This window comes from Stigmatopora argus, chromosome 19 (genome assembly GCF_051989625.1).
Source record: "Stigmatopora argus isolate UIUO_Sarg chromosome 19, RoL_Sarg_1.0, whole genome shotgun sequence".
Taxonomy (NCBI): Eukaryota; Metazoa; Chordata; class Actinopteri; order Syngnathiformes; family Syngnathidae; genus Stigmatopora; species Stigmatopora argus.
In genome coordinates this window covers 1,157,811-1,180,000 of record NC_135405.1, presented here as the reverse complement: position 1 = coordinate 1,180,000, position 22,190 = coordinate 1,157,811, and the positions used below count along the sequence as shown (strand labels likewise).

The window sequence follows — 22,190 nt, the reverse complement described above, 5'->3', positions numbered from 1 at the left end:
ACAGACACAGACAGACAGACAGACACAGACAGACAGACAGACACAGACAGACAGACACAGACAGACAGACACAGACAGACAGACACAGACAGACAGACACAGACAGACAGACACAGACAGACAGACACAGACAGACAGACACAGACAGACAGACACAGACAGACAGACACAGACAGACAGACACAGACAGACAGACACAGACAGACAGACACAGACAGACAGACACAGACAGACAGACACAGACAGACAGACACAGACAGACAGACACAGACAGACAGACACAGACAGACAGACACAGACAGACAGACACAGACAGACAGACACAGACAGACACAGACAGACAGACAGACACAGACAGACAGACAGACACAGACAGACAGACAGACACAGACAGACAGACACAGACAGACAGACACAGACAGACAGACACAGACAGACAGACACAGACAGACAGACACAGACAGACAGACACAGACAGACAGACACAGACAGACAGACACAGACAGACAGACACAGTTGAAGTCCTAAAATTCTTTGTTTTATATACTTGTTAAATTGTATCTTAATTAATAGCTGTGATTTCTCTCCGCCAGAATAAACCAGTGATGGCATTTGGACTGATTAGCATCACCTTGTGTATTGGTTATCTGGGCTACCTACACGTGACAAAAGAAAATGACCAGCATCTTTACGAGGCCATCGACGGTAAAAGAGAGAGTCTGATGAGGGGGAAAGCTTCAAAGTGGGGGTGATAGCTTACTATACTGGTGGTTGGCAGTGAATAGTATAAATTAGAACATGACTGTGTATGTGCATGCGTGCTTGCATATGTGTGGCTTTGAGAGGGAGAAATGCCATTTGTTTTACCGATCCCGAAGGAATATATTTTCATATAATATTATATTGTAGAAAGTAGTAATTTGTGTATACTTTGTATTTTTCCAATGTTTGTCTGGCAAATGGCTTTATGGGGTTAATTTGTAAACTGACCCAAGCCTGCCTATTTGGATAGTGATAATAAAAGTTGTATGAGTAAAGAAATTTGACACGAAATCTTCTCGAAGGCATGAGAATCAGTCCAGTCCTGCTTTTAATTGTTCTTTTATGACTAGTGTATCTAGCTCAAGTGTTTATTGCTTTTTTTCCCTCCTGAATAAGGTGTTGTCAATTTTTCATTCAAGAATTCATTTAAAAAATGAGAGAACGTCTACAGTCTTCCCTCGATTATCGCGAATTCACTTCGCATTTTTTTTCTGCTATTATTATTTTTTAAGTTCATAAAAATGTTACTCAGCACTCAAGAATATATATATATATATATATATACATTTTTCAGTTCATAAATAGGTTAAAATCCAAAGTGAAACTTGTAAGCAGAAGCCACTCTTTCTACTTGGACTCGGCGCTAAAAAAAATTTAATTATATTACGGGTGACCCTACTTCGTGATTTTTCGATTATCGATTATGTCTAGTCTCTATTAACCGCGGTATTCGAGGGATTACTTTACTCCTTTTCCATTTCATCGTCTTTTGCATCATTTAAAAAAATCCTCCTTATGCTGTAATTTTATTTTCATAATTGGACTCTCTTGTGCATGCATATTCATTGATTATCAACAGCGTAACAATGTTGTCAAAAGAATTCAGAGACTTTTCTGTACTGTTTGTTAGAACATGACTGTGTATGTACATGTGTGCGTGCATATGCATTAAACTGTGTTTAAACTTGTCACTTATCAAGAGATAGTTTGATTATTGTTGTGAAGCAAAAATAATAAGGATGTATGATAAAATAAAATTTGGAATAATGTACAGAAGGACAGAGAGGAATCTTGTTTTGTCTGCCCAGCAAAATTGTTATTGCAATCTGCTGCCCAAATTTGAAAATAATATTATTGTGGAATTAGATCTAATGAATCCATTATGCATTATAATTTAGAGACGTGCATGGCCACAGCTTGAATTTATTTTGGAATTTGATCCAGTTTGTGCAGGCACCTGGGAGTCCCTTGTGTTTACATGAGCCAGGGGGGTTGACCTCCCGAAAAAGATACTAGACGGTGCCAAAGCGAGGGCAAGGTATAGCAGTTGTCCTTCAGGGTCTCACTATACTGTGCTCAAGCTTTAAAAGATGCCGAGTTGTTCAATAAAGTGGGTCCTTGTTCTTATGTAACTGCTGTCCGGGTGTGCACTCTTTTCGAACTTCAATAATTGATGTCACGGAATCGGGAGCCGAAGGGGAAGGCGTCAAATGCTGGCTGCTCCGAAAGGGGGGGGGGGGGGGGGTGTTTGTTGTCTGAACATGGACAAATTAAAAAAGGAAGTACCTAAGCACAACAAGGAAATATGCCCATAGTGGCATACGTAGTGCTCACCAAGTCGCTGGGTGCAATAATAGCATACACAACGCAGGTATCAAGGTTTATATTTTAACGATCGACCGCAAGACCTTCTATCAGCCTTAACTATTGTGATGTGCTGAAATGGTAAACGCTACGGTCAGAGCACATTTATCTACGGTAAGATGGCCGTGCCCAGAGCGAGCAGTGACAGGTACGTGAGTTCTTTCACGTTTTATGCAAGATACAGTTTATTTTTTTCCTTGAATTATATTCATAGACGTCAAAATAGATTTTGATTACCTTTTTATCTTTTCATCCCTTCTTTATTTTGAAATAAATGACCGTATCGGCCGCATTGTCTTGCGTCATGACATCAGAGCACCATTGCGCCATGGCGCCATTTTGTCGTGATATCGTGCCAAGCCGTCGTCAACTTGCAGTTTTGTTGATGTTGTGTTTTTATGCACATATAAGCCGTACCCTCCATTTAGTCATCTTTTTTTACAAAAGCGGCTCATATAAAATAAAAATAAAAAAAATAAAGTCAGACTTAGGCTTGTCATCATCATTGACTAGACAAAAGCCTAATTGTCATCATACCCAGCTGCGTATGACGAAATTGAAAGTGCTTCTCCACAAAGTGCGCTTTTCCCAGGCAAGAGCCCAACCAAGTGAAAGTTTCAGACTTGCTGGCACTCTGCCGTGATGGATACATCGCGAGTAAATATGGTATTTGTTTCCCTGCAATTTGGACTTGTATTACTGGTTCATTCCTTGTTATAGATTAGGGTTAGGGTTACTATTGGCATCTGATCTTCCCCTGCAGGATTCTATAGGCACCCCTAGTATCCAGAATTCAGCCCACCCCATGGATTAACTGGACCCGAATATTGTTGTTGCAAGTTGGAGCCTAAGACCTGTGGAGGTTGGCCGCCATAACCTCCCTGGTATCCATCAGGAGCCGTCCATGAATTAAAAGGGCAATTTTGTCGAATGTGACCGGGCTGTTGGCATCCCCAGCATGTTGGAGGTGCTTGTGGAGGAGCTCCCTGTTGTTGGTTTCTCATTCCGTCCCTCAGTACCGCATGAGATTGCCTTCTTGGCTGTGGCACTTGGTTGCCTCTCGCTTGTTGGGGTATACACATTGATGGCTGGAGGGGCCAGGGCTGCTGGGGCCGTTGGCAGTGGTGGTGCTATCACTGGTGCTTCCACGTTTGGCTTGGGATCTTCGACTGAGGCTTGAACCCGCCTCTTGTTCTTGGTGGACAGTTCCCCAAGCTTTAGCTGAGCTACTTTCCATTGCAGTTCTTTGTCTTGGTCCTTCAGCTGTTGTTCATCCTGTCTTTTTTTTCAATGGCATGCACCACGTGCTCACAGAACTTTGACGTTAGTCCAACAACATCCTCCAGTTTGCTTCTCACCGTAGTTGGCATGGCTTCTACAACCGCCGTTCTGAATAGCGTCGTCATCAGAGGACTGCTGTCAACCTCTTCTCGTTCTGATTTCCACCTTTTGAGCTGCCGTCTGATGTATTTGGTAGGGTTTTCCTTATCATTGAGCGGCTTTTCTTTCAGAGCCTTGGGATTTATCTTAAATGGATATTCCCTCCTCAATATAGCCCTCAAGTCTTTACGGTATTGTGTTTTAAAGACAGAGCGGCGGGTACCAAGGCAGAGATTCCCACTTGTTACCTAGGCAGAGATTCCCACTTGTGTTTTAAAGACGGACCCGGCTTAGGGTGGCGGGTACCAAGGCAAACGGACCCGGCTTGGGGCGGCAGGTACCGAGGCAGAGATTCCCACTTGTTACCGAGGCAGAGATTCCCACTTGTGTTTTAAAGACGGACCCGGCTTGGGGTGGCGGGTACCGAGGAAAATGGACCCGGCTGGGGGCGGCGGGTACCGAGGCTGAGGCGGTCTATCATTTCTCCTAAGAGCCGCTCGGTCTCCCAGGGCTCCGAAGAGCGGTTGGGTCTACCAGGGCCCCGAAGAGCGGTTGGGTCTCCCAGGGCCCCGAAGAGCGGTTGGGTCTCCCAGGGCCCCGAAGAGCGGTTGGGTCTCCCAGGGCCCCGAAGAGCGGTTGGGTCTCCCAGGGCCCCGAAGAGCGGTTGGGTCTCCCAGGGCTCCGGAGGTCGTGGTGGCGGGATGGGAGTAAAAGTGTGGCGGAACTGGGCTCCACGGCGGCTGGGCTTGGTTTTGGGTTTGGGTTAGGGCTTCGCTTTGGGTTAGTGTTTGGGTTGGGGGACTCTGTTGGTGTTAGGGGTAGGGCCGTCCCCGGCAGGAAAGGTGTCGTCCCCGGCAGGAAAGGTGTCGTCCCCGGCAGGAAAGGTGTCGTCCCCGGAGCTGGGGGTGAGCTTGGCCGGGAAAGGTGTCTGGTGATCGGGCAGGAGTAGAAGGACGAGTCGGTCCCGGTGCTGGGGGTGAGCCACCGGGCCGGGAGGATGCGCTTGGACGGGAATAGTGTCTGGTAGTCGGGCAGGAGGATGAGGACGAGTCGGTCCCGGTGCTGGGGGTGAGCCACCGGGCCGGCAGGATGCGGTTGGCCGGGAAAGGTGTCTGGTAGTCAGGCAGGAGGATGAGGACGAGTAGGTCCCGGTGCTGGGGGTCAGCCAGCGGGCCGGCAGGATGCGCTTGGCCGGGAATAGTGTCTCGTAATTGGGTACTTGTTAGAACCTAGCCCGTTTGGTCCTGGGGGTAATTTTCCCCAAGAATAGGGTTCTAAAATTCGGGTACTTGTGTTAGAACCGAGCCGGTTCGGTGCTGGGTGTTAAGTTTACCCAGGAATAGTGTCTCAGCGTTTTTTGCCCAAGTGTGCAGCTCATCCTTCGGACAGGGGCCGCCTTAACCTCATCCTCCTGCCCGATTGCAGGAGGATGAGGTTAAGGTGGCCCCTGTCCGGAGGATGAGCTACACACTTGGGCAAAAAAACGCTTATTTTTTATTTTATTTTTGTCGGGCGGGTAGTATGAGCTTCCCTCCCCGGGAAAAGGCACTCTTTGGCCAGCGTATGTAGTAGAACTGAGTAGGAGGGTGATTTCTCCGGGAAAAGACCGATGAACGTCCATGGCGAACCGGCAAATATTGCACAAAAATGGGGTAAAATCCACCTCCTAGCAGCATTTAATGATTAAATACAAATACTGGAGCTTTTCAGACATTAGAACCAGGCCCTGGGGGTCATTTCCCCAGGAAAAAAGACAGTGATGAACGTCGATACGTCCATAGACGTCCATATACGTCCACGTACTTCCATATGCGAAACGGCAAAAAATGCACAAAAATGGGGTAAAATCCAGCCGAAAACAGCATTTATTGATTAAATACAAATACTGGAGCTTTTCAGACATTAGAACCGGGCCCAGGAGGGTGATTTCCCTGGGAAAAGTGCACTTTTGAGCCGGCAGCTGACCCGATTGCAATACCCAAGTTTGTCAGCCAGATGGGAGTGAAGAGCCAGGTCAACCAGGGTCAAGTGCACACTTGGGCAAAAACGCTTAATTTTTGTGTCAGGCGGGTAGTATGAGGCTCCATCGCCGGGAAAAGGCACTCTTGGGCGGGCGTATGTAGTAGAATTGAGCAGGAGGGTGATTTCTCCGGGAAAAGACCGATGAACGTCCATGGCGAACCGGCAAATATTGCACAAAAATGGGGTAAAATCCACCTCCTAGCAGCATTTAATGATTAAATACAAATACTGGAGCTTTTCAGACATTAGAACCAAGCCCTGGGGGTCATTTCCCCAGGAAAAAAGACAGTGATGAACGTCGATACGTCCATATACGTCCACGTACGTCCATATGCGAAACGGCAAAAAATGCACAAAAATGGGGTAAAATCCAGCCGAAAACAGCATTTATTGATTAAATACAAATACTGGAGCTTTTCAGACATTAGAACCAGGCCCTGGGGGTCATTTCCCCAGGAAAAAAGACAGTGATGAACGTCGATACGTCCATATACGTCCACGTACGTCCATATGCGAAACGGCAAAAAATGCACAAAAATGGGGTAAAATCCAGCCGAAAACAGCATTTATTGATTAAATACAAATACTGGAGCTTTTCAAACATTAGAACCGGGCCCAGGAGGGTGATTTCCCTGGGAAAAGTGCACTTTTGAGCCGGCACGTGACCCGATTTCAATACCCAAGTTTTTCCGCCAGAGAGGAGTGAAGAGCCAGGTCAACCAGGGTCAAGTGCACACTTGGGCAAAAACGCCTATTTTTTGTGTAAGGAGGGTAGTATGAGGTTCCATCGCCGGGAAAAGGCACTCTTGGGCTGGCATATGTAGTAGTACTGAGCAGGAGGGTAATTTCTCCGGGAAAAGACCGATGAACGTCCATGGCGAACCGGCAAATGTTGCACAAAAATGGGGTAAAATCCAGCCGAAAACAGCATTTATTGATTAAATACAAATACTGGAGCTTTTCACAAATTAGAACCAGGCCCTGGGGGTCATTTCCCCAGGAAAAAAGACAGTGATGAACGTCGATACGTCCATATACGTCCATATACGTCCATGTACGTCCATATGCGAAACGGCAAAAAATGCACAAAAATGGGGTAAAATCCAGCCGAAAACAGCATTTTATTGATTAAATACAAATACTGGAGCTTTTCAGACATTAGAACCGGGCCCAGGAGGGTGATTTCCCTGGGAAAAGTGCACTTTTGAGCCGTTACCTGACCCAATTGAATAACCGAAGTTTGTCCGCCAGAGGGGAGTGAAGAGCCAGGTCAACCAGGGTCAAGTGCACACTTGGGCAAAAACGCTTAATTTTTGTGTCAGGCAGGTAGTATGAGGTTCAATCCCCGGGAAAAGTCACTCTTGGGCCGGAGTATGTAGTAGAACTGAGCAGGAGGGTGATTTCTCCGGGAAAAGACTGATGAACGTCCATGGCGAACCGGCAAATATTGCACAAAAATGGGGAAAATCCACACCCTAGCAGCATTTAATGATTAAATACAAATACTGGAGCTTTTCAGACATTAGAACCAAGCCCTGGGGGTCATTTCCCCAGGAAAAAAGACAGTGATCAACGTCGATACGTCCATATACGTCCCTGTACGTCCACGTACGTCCATATGCGAAACGGCAAAAAATGCAAAAAAATGGGGTAAAATCCAGCCGAAAACAGCATTTATTGATTAAATACAAATACTGGAGCTTTTCAGACATTAGAACCAGGCCCTGGGGGTCATTTCCGCAGGAAAAAAGACAGTGATGAACGTCGATACGTCCATATACGTCCATATACGTCCATGTACGTCCATATGCGAAACGGCAAAAAATGCACAAAAATGGGGTAAAATCCAGCCGAAAACAGCATTTATTGATTAAATACAAATACTGGAGCTTTTCAGACATTAGAACCGGGCCCAGGAGGGTGATTTCCCTGGGAAAAGTGCACTTTTGAGCCGGCACCTGACCCGATTGCAAAACCCAAGTTTGTCCGCCAGAGGGGAGTGAATAGCCAGGTCAACCAGGTTCAAGTGCACACTTGGGCAAAAACGCTTAATTTTTGTGTCAGGCAGGTAGTATGAGGTTCCATCGCCGGGAAAAGGCACTCTTGGGCCGGCGTATGTAGTAGAACTGAGCAGGAGGGTGATTTCTCCGGGAAAAGACCGATGAACGTCCATGGCGAACCGGCAAATATTGCACAAAAATGGGGTTAAATCCACCTCCTAGCAGCATTTAATTATTAAATACAAATACTGGAGCTTTTCAGACATTAGAACCAAGCCCTGGGGGTCATTTCCCCAGGAAAAAAGACAGTGATGAACGTCGATACGTCCATATACGTCCCTATACGTCCACGTACGTCCATATGCGAAACGGCAAAAATTGATCAAAAATGGGGTAAAATCCACCTCCTAGCAGCATTTAATGATTAAATACAAATACTGGAGCTTTTCAGACATTAGAACCAGGCCCTGGGGGTCATTTCCCCAGGAAAAAAGACAGTGATGAACGTTGATACGTCCATATACGTCCATATACGTCCACGTACGTCCATATGCGAAACGGCAAAAAATGCACAAAAATGGGGTAAAATCCAGCCGAAAACAGCATTTATTGATTAAATACAAATACTGGAGCTTTTCAGACATTAGAACCGGGCCCAGGAGGGTGATTTCCCTGGGAAAAGTGCACTTTTGAGCCGGCACCTGACCCAATTGCAATTCCCAAGTTTGTCCGCCAGAGGGGAGTGAAGAGCCAGGTCAACCAGAGTCAAGTGCACACTTGGGCAAAAACGCTTAATTTTTGTGTCAGGCGGGTAGTATGAGGTTCCATTCCTGGGAAAAGGCACTCTTGGGCCGGAGTATGTAGTAGAACTGAGCAGGAGGGTGATTTCTCTGGGAAAAGCCTGATGAACGTCCATGGCGAACCGGCAAATATTGCACAAAAATGGGGTAAAATCCACCTCCTAGCAGCATTTAATGATTAAATACAAATACTGGAGCTTTTCAGACATTAGGGTGATTTCCCTGGGAAAAGTGCACTTTTGAGCCGGCACCTGACCCGATTGCATAAACCAAAGTTTGTCCGCCAGAGGGGAGTGAATAGCCAGGTCAACCAGGGTCAAGTGCACACTTGGGCAAAAACGCCTAATTTTTGTGTAAGGAGGGTAGTGTAATAACTTTGCAGTTTATATAACTGTTAATATATCCATAACAGCAATAGACGGCGGAGCCAGGGTAAAACACGTGTAGCTCTTTATTGCCACTGTCCAACAACACACACACACACACAAACCGGACACACAACACTACTACGTCCGGGTTACGCTGTGCTACCCCACGGCTCCAGGTGGCGTGGTTAAACACACTTCCATAACCCGAGGCAACTATCATTATCAATATATTACACTCCTCCCCCTTTAACTATGAAGTTCCATTTAGACTTAGCACTCAACTCCAACAATTATCTTTGCCTCATTAACTTTTTATAATTTTACTTCTCAACTTGTAAATAAATTATTACTGCTAACACAACCATTAGACTCAATATTCCAGTCTTTGACATTTCAATCTCAGGAACTCTTTTCACATTTTTGTATGAACAGGAACTCTTTTATTTTAGGAACGACGTTCCTCACAACTGACCGATCACAAATTCAGTCGCTTCGGAGGTGCTCTATCTCTCACTGGGTACCTGCGCCCACACACCTCTGGGGAACTGACTGCTCGGTTGTCAGGTGTAACTGTCTTGTCACAGGCCACTGAGCCTGGCGAAGATGTTACACGTGTCTCTTCAGGTGAGTACGGGCTACCACCTACTGCTCCAGGTGTGCCTTTCCCCCCCACATCTGCGTGAACCACCCCAGGGTACTTGTTTGTGATGTCCAGCTGCTCATCCGGAAGCTCCAATGTGTCTGGTCTGGACGGTTGGCTGTACAGCAGATGATCAATGTGGATCGAGCGTCGGCTCACACCATTCCACACCAGGTAGGTGACTGGTCCGAGTCTCTTTTCCACTGTTCCTTTTGTCCACCTCTCCTTCCCTCCACGGAAATTCCGGATCAGAACAGAGTCACCCTCAGACAGATGTCTCAGCTTGGAGGTGGTTCTATCATGATAGTGTTTCTGCTTCTCTTGTTTTGCTTCCACCACTCGAGCGAGATCTGGTTTCAGTAAGCTGAACCTGGTCCTGATTTGACGTTTTAAAAACAGTTCCGCTGGTGCACATCCTGTAACAGTGTGCGGTGTACTCCTGTATGCTATCAGGAAGTTAGCTAGCCTGTGCTGCATAGTTATTGTGACCTTTTGTTTCTTCTCCTCGAGTACTTGTTTCAGCAGTGATGCTTTCACTGTCTGAACTGCTCGCTCTGCCGCTCCATTGGAAGCGGGATGGTAAGCTGGTACCAAAGTTTGTTTTATTCCGTTGCTCAGCAGGAATGTCTTGTACTCCTGCGAAGTGAATTGAGGTCCGTTGTCAGAAACAATCTCCTCAGGAAGCCCGTAGGAAGCAAAAATATTCCGCAACGCCTCAATCATTTTGGTTGCTGTGGTTGTTGCCATGGCGATGACCTCCAGCCATTTTGAATGACTGTCCACTAGTACTAAAAAGTGGTGTTGGTCTTTCTCTGCAAAGTCAATATGTATTCTCTGCCAAACTCTAGTCGGCCATTTCCAGACGTGTAGAGGTGCGGTTGCAGGTAGTTTCCTCACACTCTGACAGGCGTCACATTGTTGTACTGTATGTTCTATGTCACTGTCCAACTGCGGCCACCACAAATAGCTCCTGGCCAAGGCCTTCATCCTGCACCCTCCCGGGTGTCCTAGGTGAAGATCATGCAGTAGTCGCTCTCGGTGTGCTGGTGGAATGATAACTCGAATTCCCCACAATATGCAACCTTGTTCCACCGACAGTTCATTTTTCCTGAAAAAGTATGGTTTCAGTCTCTCGTCCTTGTTTTGACTTGGCCATCCAGACCGAGTCAGCTCCAGTACTTTGCATAGGACTGGGTCCCTGAGAGTGCTCTGTGCAATCTCTGTAGCTTGCACGGGAAGCTCATCTACTACTGAGAAATAGAAGATGCTGTTTTCCTCCGCTGTGTTATCCTTTTCCTTCCCCGGCAGTCTAGATAACGCATCTGCATTGGCATTTTCTGCTGACGTTCTGTACTCTATACTGTAGGCATAAGCCATCAGTCTCAGCGCCCAGCGCTGCATTCGCAGAGCAGCTAAAGTGGGAATTTCAGACTTGGGTCCCAAAATAGCAAGAAGGGGCTTGTGGTCAGTTATTAAACTGAACTTTTGGCCATATAAATATTTATGAAATTTAGTCACGCCAAAAATTATGGCCAAAGCCTCTTTCTCTATCTGACTATATTTGCTTTCTGCCTCTGTCAATGTACGCGATGCAAATGCGATCGGTTTCTCATCTCCATTTTCCATTATGTGAGATATGACAGCCCCGATTCCATAAGGGGATGCATCGGAAGCTAATCTCAGGGGTTTCTTGGTGTCATAGTGCACTACTACTGAGCTTTTTACTAACTGTTCTTTTGCATCTTTGAATGCTGCTGCACATTTAGTAGTCCATTGCCAATCAACTTCCTTCTTCAGTAGTTGATGTAGCGGCTGCAGCACCGTCGACAGGTCTTTCATGAACCGACCATAATAGTTTAATAGTCCTAGAAAAGACCGTAGCTCTGTGACGTTTGTAGGCTGGGGTGCATTAACGATGGCTGCCACTTTTGTCGCAGTGGGGTGCAGTCCCTCCTTATCTATCAGATGCCCCAGGTATTCTACTTTCTCCTGCATGAAATCACATTTTGCTCTTTTCACTCTTACCCCGTAGCTCTCCAGGCGGCTCAGTACCTCCTCCAGATTCCTCAGGTGTTCAGCTCTTGTCTTTCCTGTGACCAAAATGTCGTCTAAAAAACAGGTGACATGCTCCAAGCCTTGGAGTATCTGGTCCATCACATTCTGAAATATGGAAGGAGCACTGGACACTCCGTATGAAAGTCTATGATACACATACAGTCCTTTGTGAGTATTTATTGTCAAATACTTTTCTGAGTCTTTTCCTAACTCCAGCTGTTGGTAAGCCTGTGACAAGTCTAACTTGCTGAAAAGAATGCCTCCAGCTAGGGTGGCAAAAAGGTCTTCAACGTTTGGTAGTGGATAGGTCTCCTCTTCCACACTTTGATTTACTGTGACCTTATAGTCTCCACAGATACGAATTGACTTGTCTGCTTTGGGTACCACTACTATGGGCGAGGCCCACTGACTATGTTCTTTCTTTGAGATAATGCCAGCTTTCTCTAGGCGATTTAACTCAGTCTCAACTGCATTCTTTAATGCATATGGCACTGGTCTGGCCTTCCTGAAGATCGGTTTGGTATTTGGCTTTACTGTAATGTTGGCCTTAAAATTTCGAATAGTGCCCAACTCCTCAGCAAACACTGCTTTGTGTCTCTGCAACACTGTATCCACATCTGCGTCGTTACCGCCCCTTGCTGGTATAACTGAGAAGATGCGTGCCCAGTCCAGTTTGAAGTTTTGGAGCCAGTTACGGCCAAGTAGGGCTGGTCTGTCACCTTTTACGATCACTAATGGTAACTCCCCACCCTGGGTCCCATATTTTACCTTGGCCGTCACTTGTCCCATCAAAGGAATGTTCTCTCCGGAAAAAGTTGACAGCTGCACTTTACTTATTTCCAAAGGCAGATGAGAGAGATGCTTCTTATACACAATTTCCGAAACAAGTGTTACCGCCGCCCCTGTGTCCAGTTGCATCTCTAGAGGAGTTCCTTCTACTATGACCTGTACTGTCATTTCCTTCTTCCAATTCCAGACAGCATTTGTGGGATACACGGCATTCAAGCGATATGACTCTCACAGTTCATCATCCGCACTTCCTGTTGTCTCATTTTGATTTCCTTTTACATACTGTGTGTGTCCTTGCCAATTTTTAGTTTTACACATCCTTGCTATGTGTCCTACTTTTGAACACTTGTAACATGTCTCTCCTTTATACCTGCATTCATGAGCGGCGTGGTTGCTTAGTCCACATCTGTAACAGGGTTGATGATTTTCTCTTCTCTGTGGTCTGAATTTTCCACTTGTGGTTTTACTTTTCCAATCGCTGGTGGCTGGTTGGTATTTCCACGCACTTTTGCTTGTCTTTTCCTGGTCAATCTTATTTAATGTGGCAGGTTCTTCCATTTTGCTAGCGAACTCCAACGTATTATTTGATGCCATCTCCATGGACAACGACAGTTCACATGTTTTTTTAAATGTTAGATCTTGCTCCGTGTATAATCTTCTCTGAATAGCTTCCACTCTCAATCCACAAACAAATCTGTCTCTCATTGCTTCGTCCAAATGGAGACCAAATTCGCAGTGGCTGGATAGCTGCTTCAACGCCACAATATAATCCGACACAGACTCGTTCTCTCTCTGATTCCTCTTTTGAAACTTGAATCGCTCCGCGATCACCAGCGGTTTCGGGTTGTAATGTGATGCTAATATTCCACTTAGCACCTCATATGAGAGGCTACTAGGCTTCTCTGGTATGCAAAGGCCCTTCAACAGTCCGTAGGCCTCTGCACCTATTATAGACAGGAACACGTTGGTTTTTTTACCTTCCTCCACTTCGTTGATGATCATCCATTGCTCAAAACGTTCCAAATAAGATTCAAAATCTTCTTTAAGTGCCTCGTATTCGCCGAGATTTCCCAGGAATCTGGCCATGATGCAGCGCCGCCGTTAGCTTAGCACTCGTGCTAATGCTAGTCTGCAAAGTCACGTTACCTCCTTGTAACGCCTTAATCTCCTCGTCCGAAATTTTTAATCCCTACCGCTGGAAAGGGATCCCATCCTCGTCGCCACTGTAATAACTTTGCAGTTTATATAACTGTTAATATATCCATAACAGCAATAGACGGCGGAGCCAGGGTAAAACACGTGTAGTTCTTTATTGCCACTGTCCAACAACACACACACACACAAACCGGACACACAACACTACTACGTCCGGGTTACGCTGTGCTACCCCACGGCTCCAGGTGGCGTGGTTAAACACACTTCCATAACCCGAGGCAACTATCATTATCAATATATTACAGGTAGTATGAGGTTCCATCGCCGGGAAAAGGCACTCTTGGGCCGGCATATGTAGTAGAACTGCGCAGGAGGGTAATTTCTCCGGGAAAAGACCGATGAACGTCCATGGCGAACCGGCAAATGTTGCACAAAAATGGGGTAAAATCCACCTCCTAGCAGCATTTAATGATTAAATACAAATACTGGAGCTTTTAAGAAATTAGAACCAGGCCCTGGGGGTCATTTCCCCAGGAAAAAAGACAGTGATGAACGTCGATACGTCCATATACGTCCATGTACGTCTATATGCGAAACGGCAAAAAATGCACAAAAATGGGGTAAAATCCAGCCGAAAACAGCATTTTATTGATTAAATACAAATACTGGAGCATTTCAGACATTAGAACCAGGCCCTGGGGGTCATTTCCCCAGGAAAAAAGACAGTGATGAACGTCGATACGTCCAAATACGTCCATATACGTCCACGTACGTCCATATGCGAAACGGCAAAAAATGCACAAAAATGGGGTAAAATCCAGCCAAAAACAGCATTTATTGATTAAATACAAATACTGGAGCTTTTCAGACATTAGAACCGGGCCCAGGAGGGTGATTTCCCTGGGAAAAGTGCACTTTTGAGCCGGCACCTGACCCATTTGCAATACCGAAGTTTGTCCGCCAGAGGGGAGTGAAGAGCCAGGTCAACCAGGGTCAAGTGCACACTTGGTCAAAACCTCTTAATTTTTGTGTCAGGTGGGTAGTATGAGGTTCAATTGCCGGGAAAAGGCACTCTTGGGCCGGCGTATGTAGTAGAACTGAGCAGGAGGGTGATTTCTCCGGGAAAAGACCGATGAACGTCCATAGCGAACCGGCAAATATTGCACAAAAATGGGGTAAAATCCACCTCCTAGCAGCATTTAATGATTAAATACAAATACTGGAGCTTTTCAGACATTAGAACCAGGCCCTGGGGGTCATTTCCCCAGGAAAAAAGACAGTGATGAACGTGGATACGTCCATATACGTCCACGTACGTCCATACGCGAAACGGCAAAAATGCACAAAAATGGGGTAAAATCCAGCCGAAAACAGCATTTATTGATTAAATACAAATACTGGAGCTTTTCAGACATTAGAACCGGGCCCAGGAGGGTGATTTCCCTGGGAAAAGTGCACTTTTGAGCCGGCACCTGACCCAATTGCAATTCCCAAGTTTGTCCGCCAGAGGGGAGTGAAGAGCCAGGTCAACCAGAGTCAAGTGCACACTTGGGCAAAAACGCTTAATTTTTGTGTCAGGCGGGTAGTATGAGGTTCCATCCCCGGGAAAAGGCACTCTTGGGCCGGAGTATGTAGTAGAACTGAGCAGGAGGGTGATTTCTCTGGGAAAAGCCTGATGAACGTCCATGGCGAACCGGCAAATATTGCACAAAAATGGGGAAAATCCACCCCTAGCAGCATTTAATGATTAAATACAAATACTGGAGCTTTTTAGACATTAGAACCAAGCCCTGGGGGTCATTTCCCCAGGAAAAAAGACAGTGATGAACGTCGATACGCCCATATACGTCCACGTACGTCCATATGCGAAACGGCAAAAAATGCACAAAAATGGGGTAAAATCCAGCCGAAAACAGCATTTATTGATTAAATACAAATACTGGAGGTTTTCAGACATTAGAACCAGGCCCTGGGGGTCATTTCCCCAGGAAAAAAGACAGTGATGAACGTCGATACGTCCAAATACGTCCATATACGTCCACGTACGTCCATATGCGAAACGGTAAAAAATGCACAAAAATGGGGTAAAATCCAGCCGAAAACAGCATTTATTGATTAAATACAAATACTGGAGCTTTTCAGACATTAGAACCGGGCCCAGGAGGGTGATTTCCCTGGGAAAAGTGCACTTTTGAGCCGGCACCTGACCCGATTGCAATACCCACGTTTGTCCGCCAGAGGGAAGTGAAGAGCCAGGTCAACCAGGGTCAAGTGCACACTTGGGCAAAAACGCTTAATTTTTGTGTCAGGCGGGTAGTATGAGATTTCCATCGCCGGGAAAAGGCACTCTTGGGCCGGCGTATGTAGTAGAACTGAGCAGGAGGGTAATTTCTCCGGGAAAAGACCGATGAACGTCCATGACGAACCGGCAAATATTGCACAAAAATGGGGTAAAATCCACCTCGTAGCAGCATTTAATGATTAAATACAAATACTGGAGCTTTTCAGACATTAGGGTGATTTCCCTGGGAAAAGTGCACTTTTGAGCCGGCACCTGACCCGATTGCAAAACCCAAGTTTGTCCGCCAGAGGGGAGTGAATAGCCAGGTCAACCAGGGTCAAGTGCACACTTGGGCAAAAACGCCTAATTTTTGTGTAAGGAGGGTAGTATGAGGTTCCATCGCCGGGAAAAGGCACTCTTGGGCCGGCATATGTAGTAGAACTGAGCAGGAGGGTAATTTCTCCGGGAAAAGACCGATGAACGTCCATGGCGAACCGGCAAATGTTGCACAAAAATGGGGTAAAATCCACCTCCTAGCAGCATTTAATGATTAAATACAAATACTGGAGCTTTTAAGAAATTAGAACCAGGCCCTGGGGGTCATTTCCCCAGGAAAAAAGACAGTGATGAACGTCGATACGTCCATATACGTCCATATACGTCCATGTACGTCCATATGCGAAATGGCAAAAAATGCACAAAAATGGGGTAAAATCCAGCCGAAAAAAGCATTTTATTGATTAAATACAAATACTGGAGCTTTTCAGACATTAGAACCGGGCCCAGGAGGGTGATTTCCCTGGGAAAAGTGCACTTTTGAGCCGGCACCTGACCCATTTGCAATACCCAAGTTTGTCCGTCAGAGGGGAGTGAAGAGCCAGGTCAACCAGGGTCAAGTGCACACTAGGGCAAAAACGCTTAATTTTTGTGTCAGGCGGGTAGTATGAGCTTCCATCCCCGGGAAAAGTCACTCTTGGGCCGGAGTATGTAGTAGAACTGAGCAGGAGGGTGATTTCTCCGGGAAAAGACTGAAGAACGTCCATGGCGAACCGGCAAATATTGCACAAAAATGGGGTAAAATTCACCTCCTAGCAGCATTTAATGATTAAATACAAATACTGGAGCTTTTCAGACATTAGAACCAGGCCCTGGGGGTCATTTCCCCAGGAAAAAAGACAGTGATGAACGTCGATACGTCCAAATACGTCCATATACGTCCACGTACGTCCATATGCGAAACGGTAAAAAATGCACAAAAATGGGGTGAACTCCAGCCGAAAACAGCATTTATTGATTAAATACAAATACTGGAGCTTTTCAGACATTAGAACCGGGCCCAGGAGGGTGATTTCCCTGGGAAAAGTGCACTTTTGAGCTGGCACCTGACCCGATTGCAATACCCAAGTTTGTCCGCCTGAGGGGAGTGAAGAGCCAGGTCAACCAGGGTCAAGTGCACACTTCGGCAAAAACGCTTAATTTTTGTGTCAGGCGGGTAGTATGAGGTTCCATCGCCGGGAAAAGGCACTCTTGGGCCGGCGTATGTAGTAGAACTGAGCAGGAGGGTGATTTCTCCGGGAAAAGACCGATGAATGTCCATGGCGAACCGGCAAATATTGCACAAAAATGGGGTAAAATCCACCTCCTAGCAGCATTTAATGATTAAATACAAATACTGGAGCTTTTCAGACATTAGGGTGATTTCCCAGGGAAAAGTGCACTTTTGAGCCGGCACCTGACCCGATTGCAATACCCAAGTTTGTCCGCCAGAGGGGAGTGAAGAGCCAGGTCAACCAGGGTCAAGTGCACACTTGGGCAAAAACGCTTATTTTTTGTGTCAGGCGGGTAGTATGAGGTTCCATCCCCGGGAAAAGGCACTCTTGGGCCGGCGTATGTAGTATGAGGTTCCATCGCCGGGAAAAGGCACTCTTGGGCCGGCGTATGTAGTAGAACTGAGCAGGAGGGTGATTTCTCCGAGAAAAGACCGATGAACGTCCATGGCGAACCGGCAAATGTTGCACAAAAATGGGGTAAAATCCACCTCCTAGCAGCATTTAATGATTAAATACAAATACTGGAGCTTTTCAGACATTAGAACCAGGCCCTGGGGGTCATTTCCCCAGGAAAAAAGACAGTGATGAACGTCGATACGTCCAAATACGTCCATATACGTCCATATACGTCCACGTACGTCCATATGCGAAACGGTAAAAAATGCACAAAAATGGGATAAAATCCAGCCGAAAACAGCATTTATTGATTAAATACAAATACTGGAGCTTTTCTGACATTAGAACCGGGCCCAGGAGGGTGATTTCCCTGGGAAAAGTGCACTTTTGAGCCGGCACCTGACCCGATTGCAATACCCACGTTTGTCCACCAGAGGGAAGTGAAGAGCCAGGTCAACCAGGGTCAGGTGCACACTTTGGCAAAACGCTTAATTTTTGTGTCAGGCGGGTAGTATGAGGTTCCATCGCCGGGAAAAGGCACTCTTGGGCCGGCGTCTGTAGTAGAACTGAGCAGGTGGGTGATTTCTCCGGGAAAAGACCGATGAACGTCCATGGCGAACCGGCAAATATTGCACAAAAATGGTGTAAAATCCACCTCCTAGCAGCATTTAATGATTAAATACAAATACTGGAGCTTTTCAGACATTAGGGTGATTTCCCTGGGAAAAGTCCACTTTTGAGGCGGCACCTGACCCGATTGCAAAACCCAAGTTTGTCCGCCAGAGGGGAGTGAAGAGCCAGGTCAACCAGGTTCAAGTGCACACTTGGGCAAAAACGCTTAATGTTTGTGTCAGGCGGGTAGTATGAGGTTCCATCACCGGGAAAAGGCACTCTTGGGCCGGCGTATGTAGTAGAACTGAGCAGGAGTGTGATTTCTCCGGGAAAAGACCGATGAACGTCCATGGCGAACCGGCAAATATTGCACAAAAATGGGGTAAAATCCACCTCCTAGCAGCATTTAATGATTAAATACAAATACTGGAGCTTTTCAGACATTAGAACCAGGCCCTGGGGGTCATTTCCCCAGGAAAAAAGACAGTGATGAACGTCAATACGTCCAAATACGTCCATATACGTCCACGTACGTCCATATGCGAAACGGCAAAAAATGCACAAAAATTGGGTAAAATCCAGCCGAAAACAGCATTTATTGATTAAATACAAATACTGGAGCTTTTCAGACATTAGAACCGGGCCCAGGAGGGTGATTTCCCTGGGAAAAGTGCACTTTTGAGCCGGCACCTGACCCGATTGCAATACCCACGTTTGTCCGCCAGAGAAAGTGAAGAGCCAGGTCAACCAGGGTCAAGTGCACACTTGGGCAAAAACGCTTAATTTTTGTGTCAGGCGGGTAGTATGAGGTTCCATCGCCGGGAAAAGGGACTCTTGGGCCGGCGTATGTAGTAGAACTGAGCAGGAGGGTGATTTCTCCGGGAAAAGACCAATGAACGTCCATGACGAACCGGCAAATATTGCACAAAAATGGGGTAAAATCCACCTCCTAGCAGCATTTAATGATTAAATACAAATACTGGAGCTTTTCAGAAATTAGAACCAGGCTCTGGGGGTCATTTCCCCACGAAAAAAGACAGTGATGAACGTCGATACGTCCATATACGTCCACGTACGTCCATATGCGAAACGGCAAAAAATGCACAAAAATGGGGTAAAATCCAGCCGAAAACAGCATTTATTGATTAAATACAAATACTGGAGCTTTTCAGACATTAGAACCAGGCCCTGGGGGTCATTTCCCCAGGAAAAAAGACAGTGGTGAACGTTGATACGTCCATATACGTCCACGTACGTCCATATGCGAAACGGCAAAAAATGCACAAAAATGGGGTAAAATCCAGCCGAAAAAAAGCATTTATTGATTAAATACAAATACTGGCGCTTTTCAGACATTAGAACCGGGCCCAGGAGTTTGATTTCCCTGGGAAAAGTGCCCTTTTGAGCCGGCACCTGACCCGATTGCAATTCCCAAGTTTGTCCGCCAGAGGGGAGTGAAGAGCCAGGTCAACCAGGGTCAAGTGCACACTTGGGCAAAAACGCTTAATTTTTGTGTCAGGCGGGTAGTATGTGGTTCCATCCCCGGGAAAAGTCACTCTTGGGCCGGCGTATGTAGTAGAACTGAGCAGGAGGGTGATTTCTCCGGGAAAAGACCGATGAACGTCCATGGCGAACCGGCAAATATTGCACAAAAATGGGGAAAAATCCACCTCCTAGCAGCATTTAATTATTAAATACAAATACTGGAGCTTTTCAGACATTAGAACCAGGCCCTGGGGGTCATTTCCCCAGGAAAAAAGACAGTGTTGAACGTCCATACGTCCATATATGTCCATATACGTCCACGTACGTCCATATGCGAAACGGTAAAAAATGCACAAAAATGGGGTGAAATCCAGCCGAAAACAGCATTTATTGATTAAATACAAATACTGGAGCTTTTCAGACATTAGAACCGGGCCCAGGAGGGTGATTTCCCTGGGAAAAGTGCACTTTTGAGGCGGCACCTGACCCGATTGCAAAACCCAAGTTTGTCCGCCAGAGGGGAGTGAAGAGCCAGGTCAACCAGGTTCAAGTGCACACTTGGGCAAAAACGCTTAATTTTTGTGTCAGGCGGGTAGTATGAGGTTCCATCACCGGGAAAAGGCACTCTTGGGCCGGCGTATGTAGTAGAACTGAGCAGGAGTGTGATTTCTCCGGGAAAAGACCGATGAACGTCCATGGCGAACCGGCAAATATTGCACAAAAATGGGGTAAAATCCACCTCCTAGCAGCATTTAATGATTAAATACAAATACTGGAGCTTTTCAGACATTAGAACCAGGCCCTGGGGGTCATTTCCCCAGGAAAAAAGACAGTGATGAACGTCGATACGTCCAAATACGTCCATATACGTCCACGTACGTCCATATGCGAAACGGCAAAAAATGCACAAAAATTGGGTAAAATCCAGCCGAAAACAGCATTTATTGATTAAATACAAATACTGGAGCTTTTCAGACATTAGAACCGGGCCCAGGAGGGTGATTTCCCTGGGAAAAGTGCACTTTTGAGCCGGCACCTGACCCGATTGCAATACACACGTTTGTCCGCCAGAGAAAGTGAAGAGCCTGGTCAACCAGGGTCAAGTGCACACTTGGGCAAAAACGCTTAATTTTTGTGTCAGGCGGGTAGTATGAGGTTCCATCGCCGGGAAAAGGCACTCTTGGGCCGGCGTATGTAGTAGAACTGAGCAGGAGGGTGATTTCTCCGGGAAAAGACCGATGAACGTCCATGGCGAACCGGCAAATATTGCACAAAAATGGGAAAAATCCACCTCCTAGCAGCATTTAATGATTAAATACAAATACTGGAGCTTTTCAGACATTAGGGTGATTTCCCTGGGAAAAGTGCACTTTTGAGCCGGCACCTGACCCGATTGCAAAACCCAAGTTTGTCCGCCAAAGGGGAGTGAATAGCCAGGTCAACCAGGGTCAAGTGCACACTTGGGCAAAAACGCCTAATTTTTGTGTAAGGAGGGTAGTATGAGATTCCATCGCCGGGAAAAGGCACTCTTTGGCCGGCATATGTAGTAGAACTGAGCAGGAGGGTAATTTCTCCGGGAAAAGACCGATGAACGTCCATGGCGAACCGGCAAATGTTGCAAAAAAATGGGGTAAAATCCACCTCCTAGCAGCATTTAATGATTAAATACAAATACTGGAGCTTTTCAGAAATTAGAACCAGGCTCTGGGGGTCATTTCCCCACGAAAAAAGACAGTGATGAACGTCGATACGTCCATATACGTCCACGTACGTCCATATGCGAAACGGCAAAAAATGCACAAAAATGGGGTAAAATCCAGCCGAAAACAGCATTTATTGATTAAATACAAATACTGGAGCTTTTCAGACATTAGAACCAGGCCCTGGGGGTCATTTCCCCAGGAAAAAAGACAGTGATGAACGTTGATACGTCCATATACGTCCACGTACGTCCATATGCGAAACGGCAAAAAATGCACAAAAATGGGGTAAAATCCAGCCGAAAAAAAGCATTTATTGATTAAATACAAATACTGGCGCTTTTCAGACATTAGAACCGGGCCCAGGAGGGTGATTTCCCTGGGAAAAGTGCCCTTTTGAGCCGGCACCTGACCCGATTGCAATTCCCAAGTTTGTCCGCCAGAGGGTAGTGAAGAGCCAGGTCAACCAGGGTCAAGTGCACACTTGGGCAAAAACGCTTAATTTTTGTGTCAGGCGGGTAGTATGAGGTTCCATCCCCGGGAAAAGTCAC

At 46.3% G+C, this 22,190-nt stretch overlaps 1 protein-coding gene across 1 annotated transcript in view; it reads left to right on the top strand.

The window, feature by feature from the left end:
• Positions 1–1,823, top strand: part of smim8 (small integral membrane protein 8) — a 12,572-nt gene extending 10,749 nt beyond the window's left edge. Inside the window, exon 2 of the mRNA XM_077587714.1 lies at positions 594–1,823. Within this exon, the coding sequence (XP_077443840.1) occupies positions 594–752 (159 nt within the window). The 3' untranslated portion in view covers positions 753–1,823. The remainder of the gene's footprint in view (positions 1–593) is intronic.
• Positions 1,824–22,190: the final 20,367 nt, after the last annotated feature.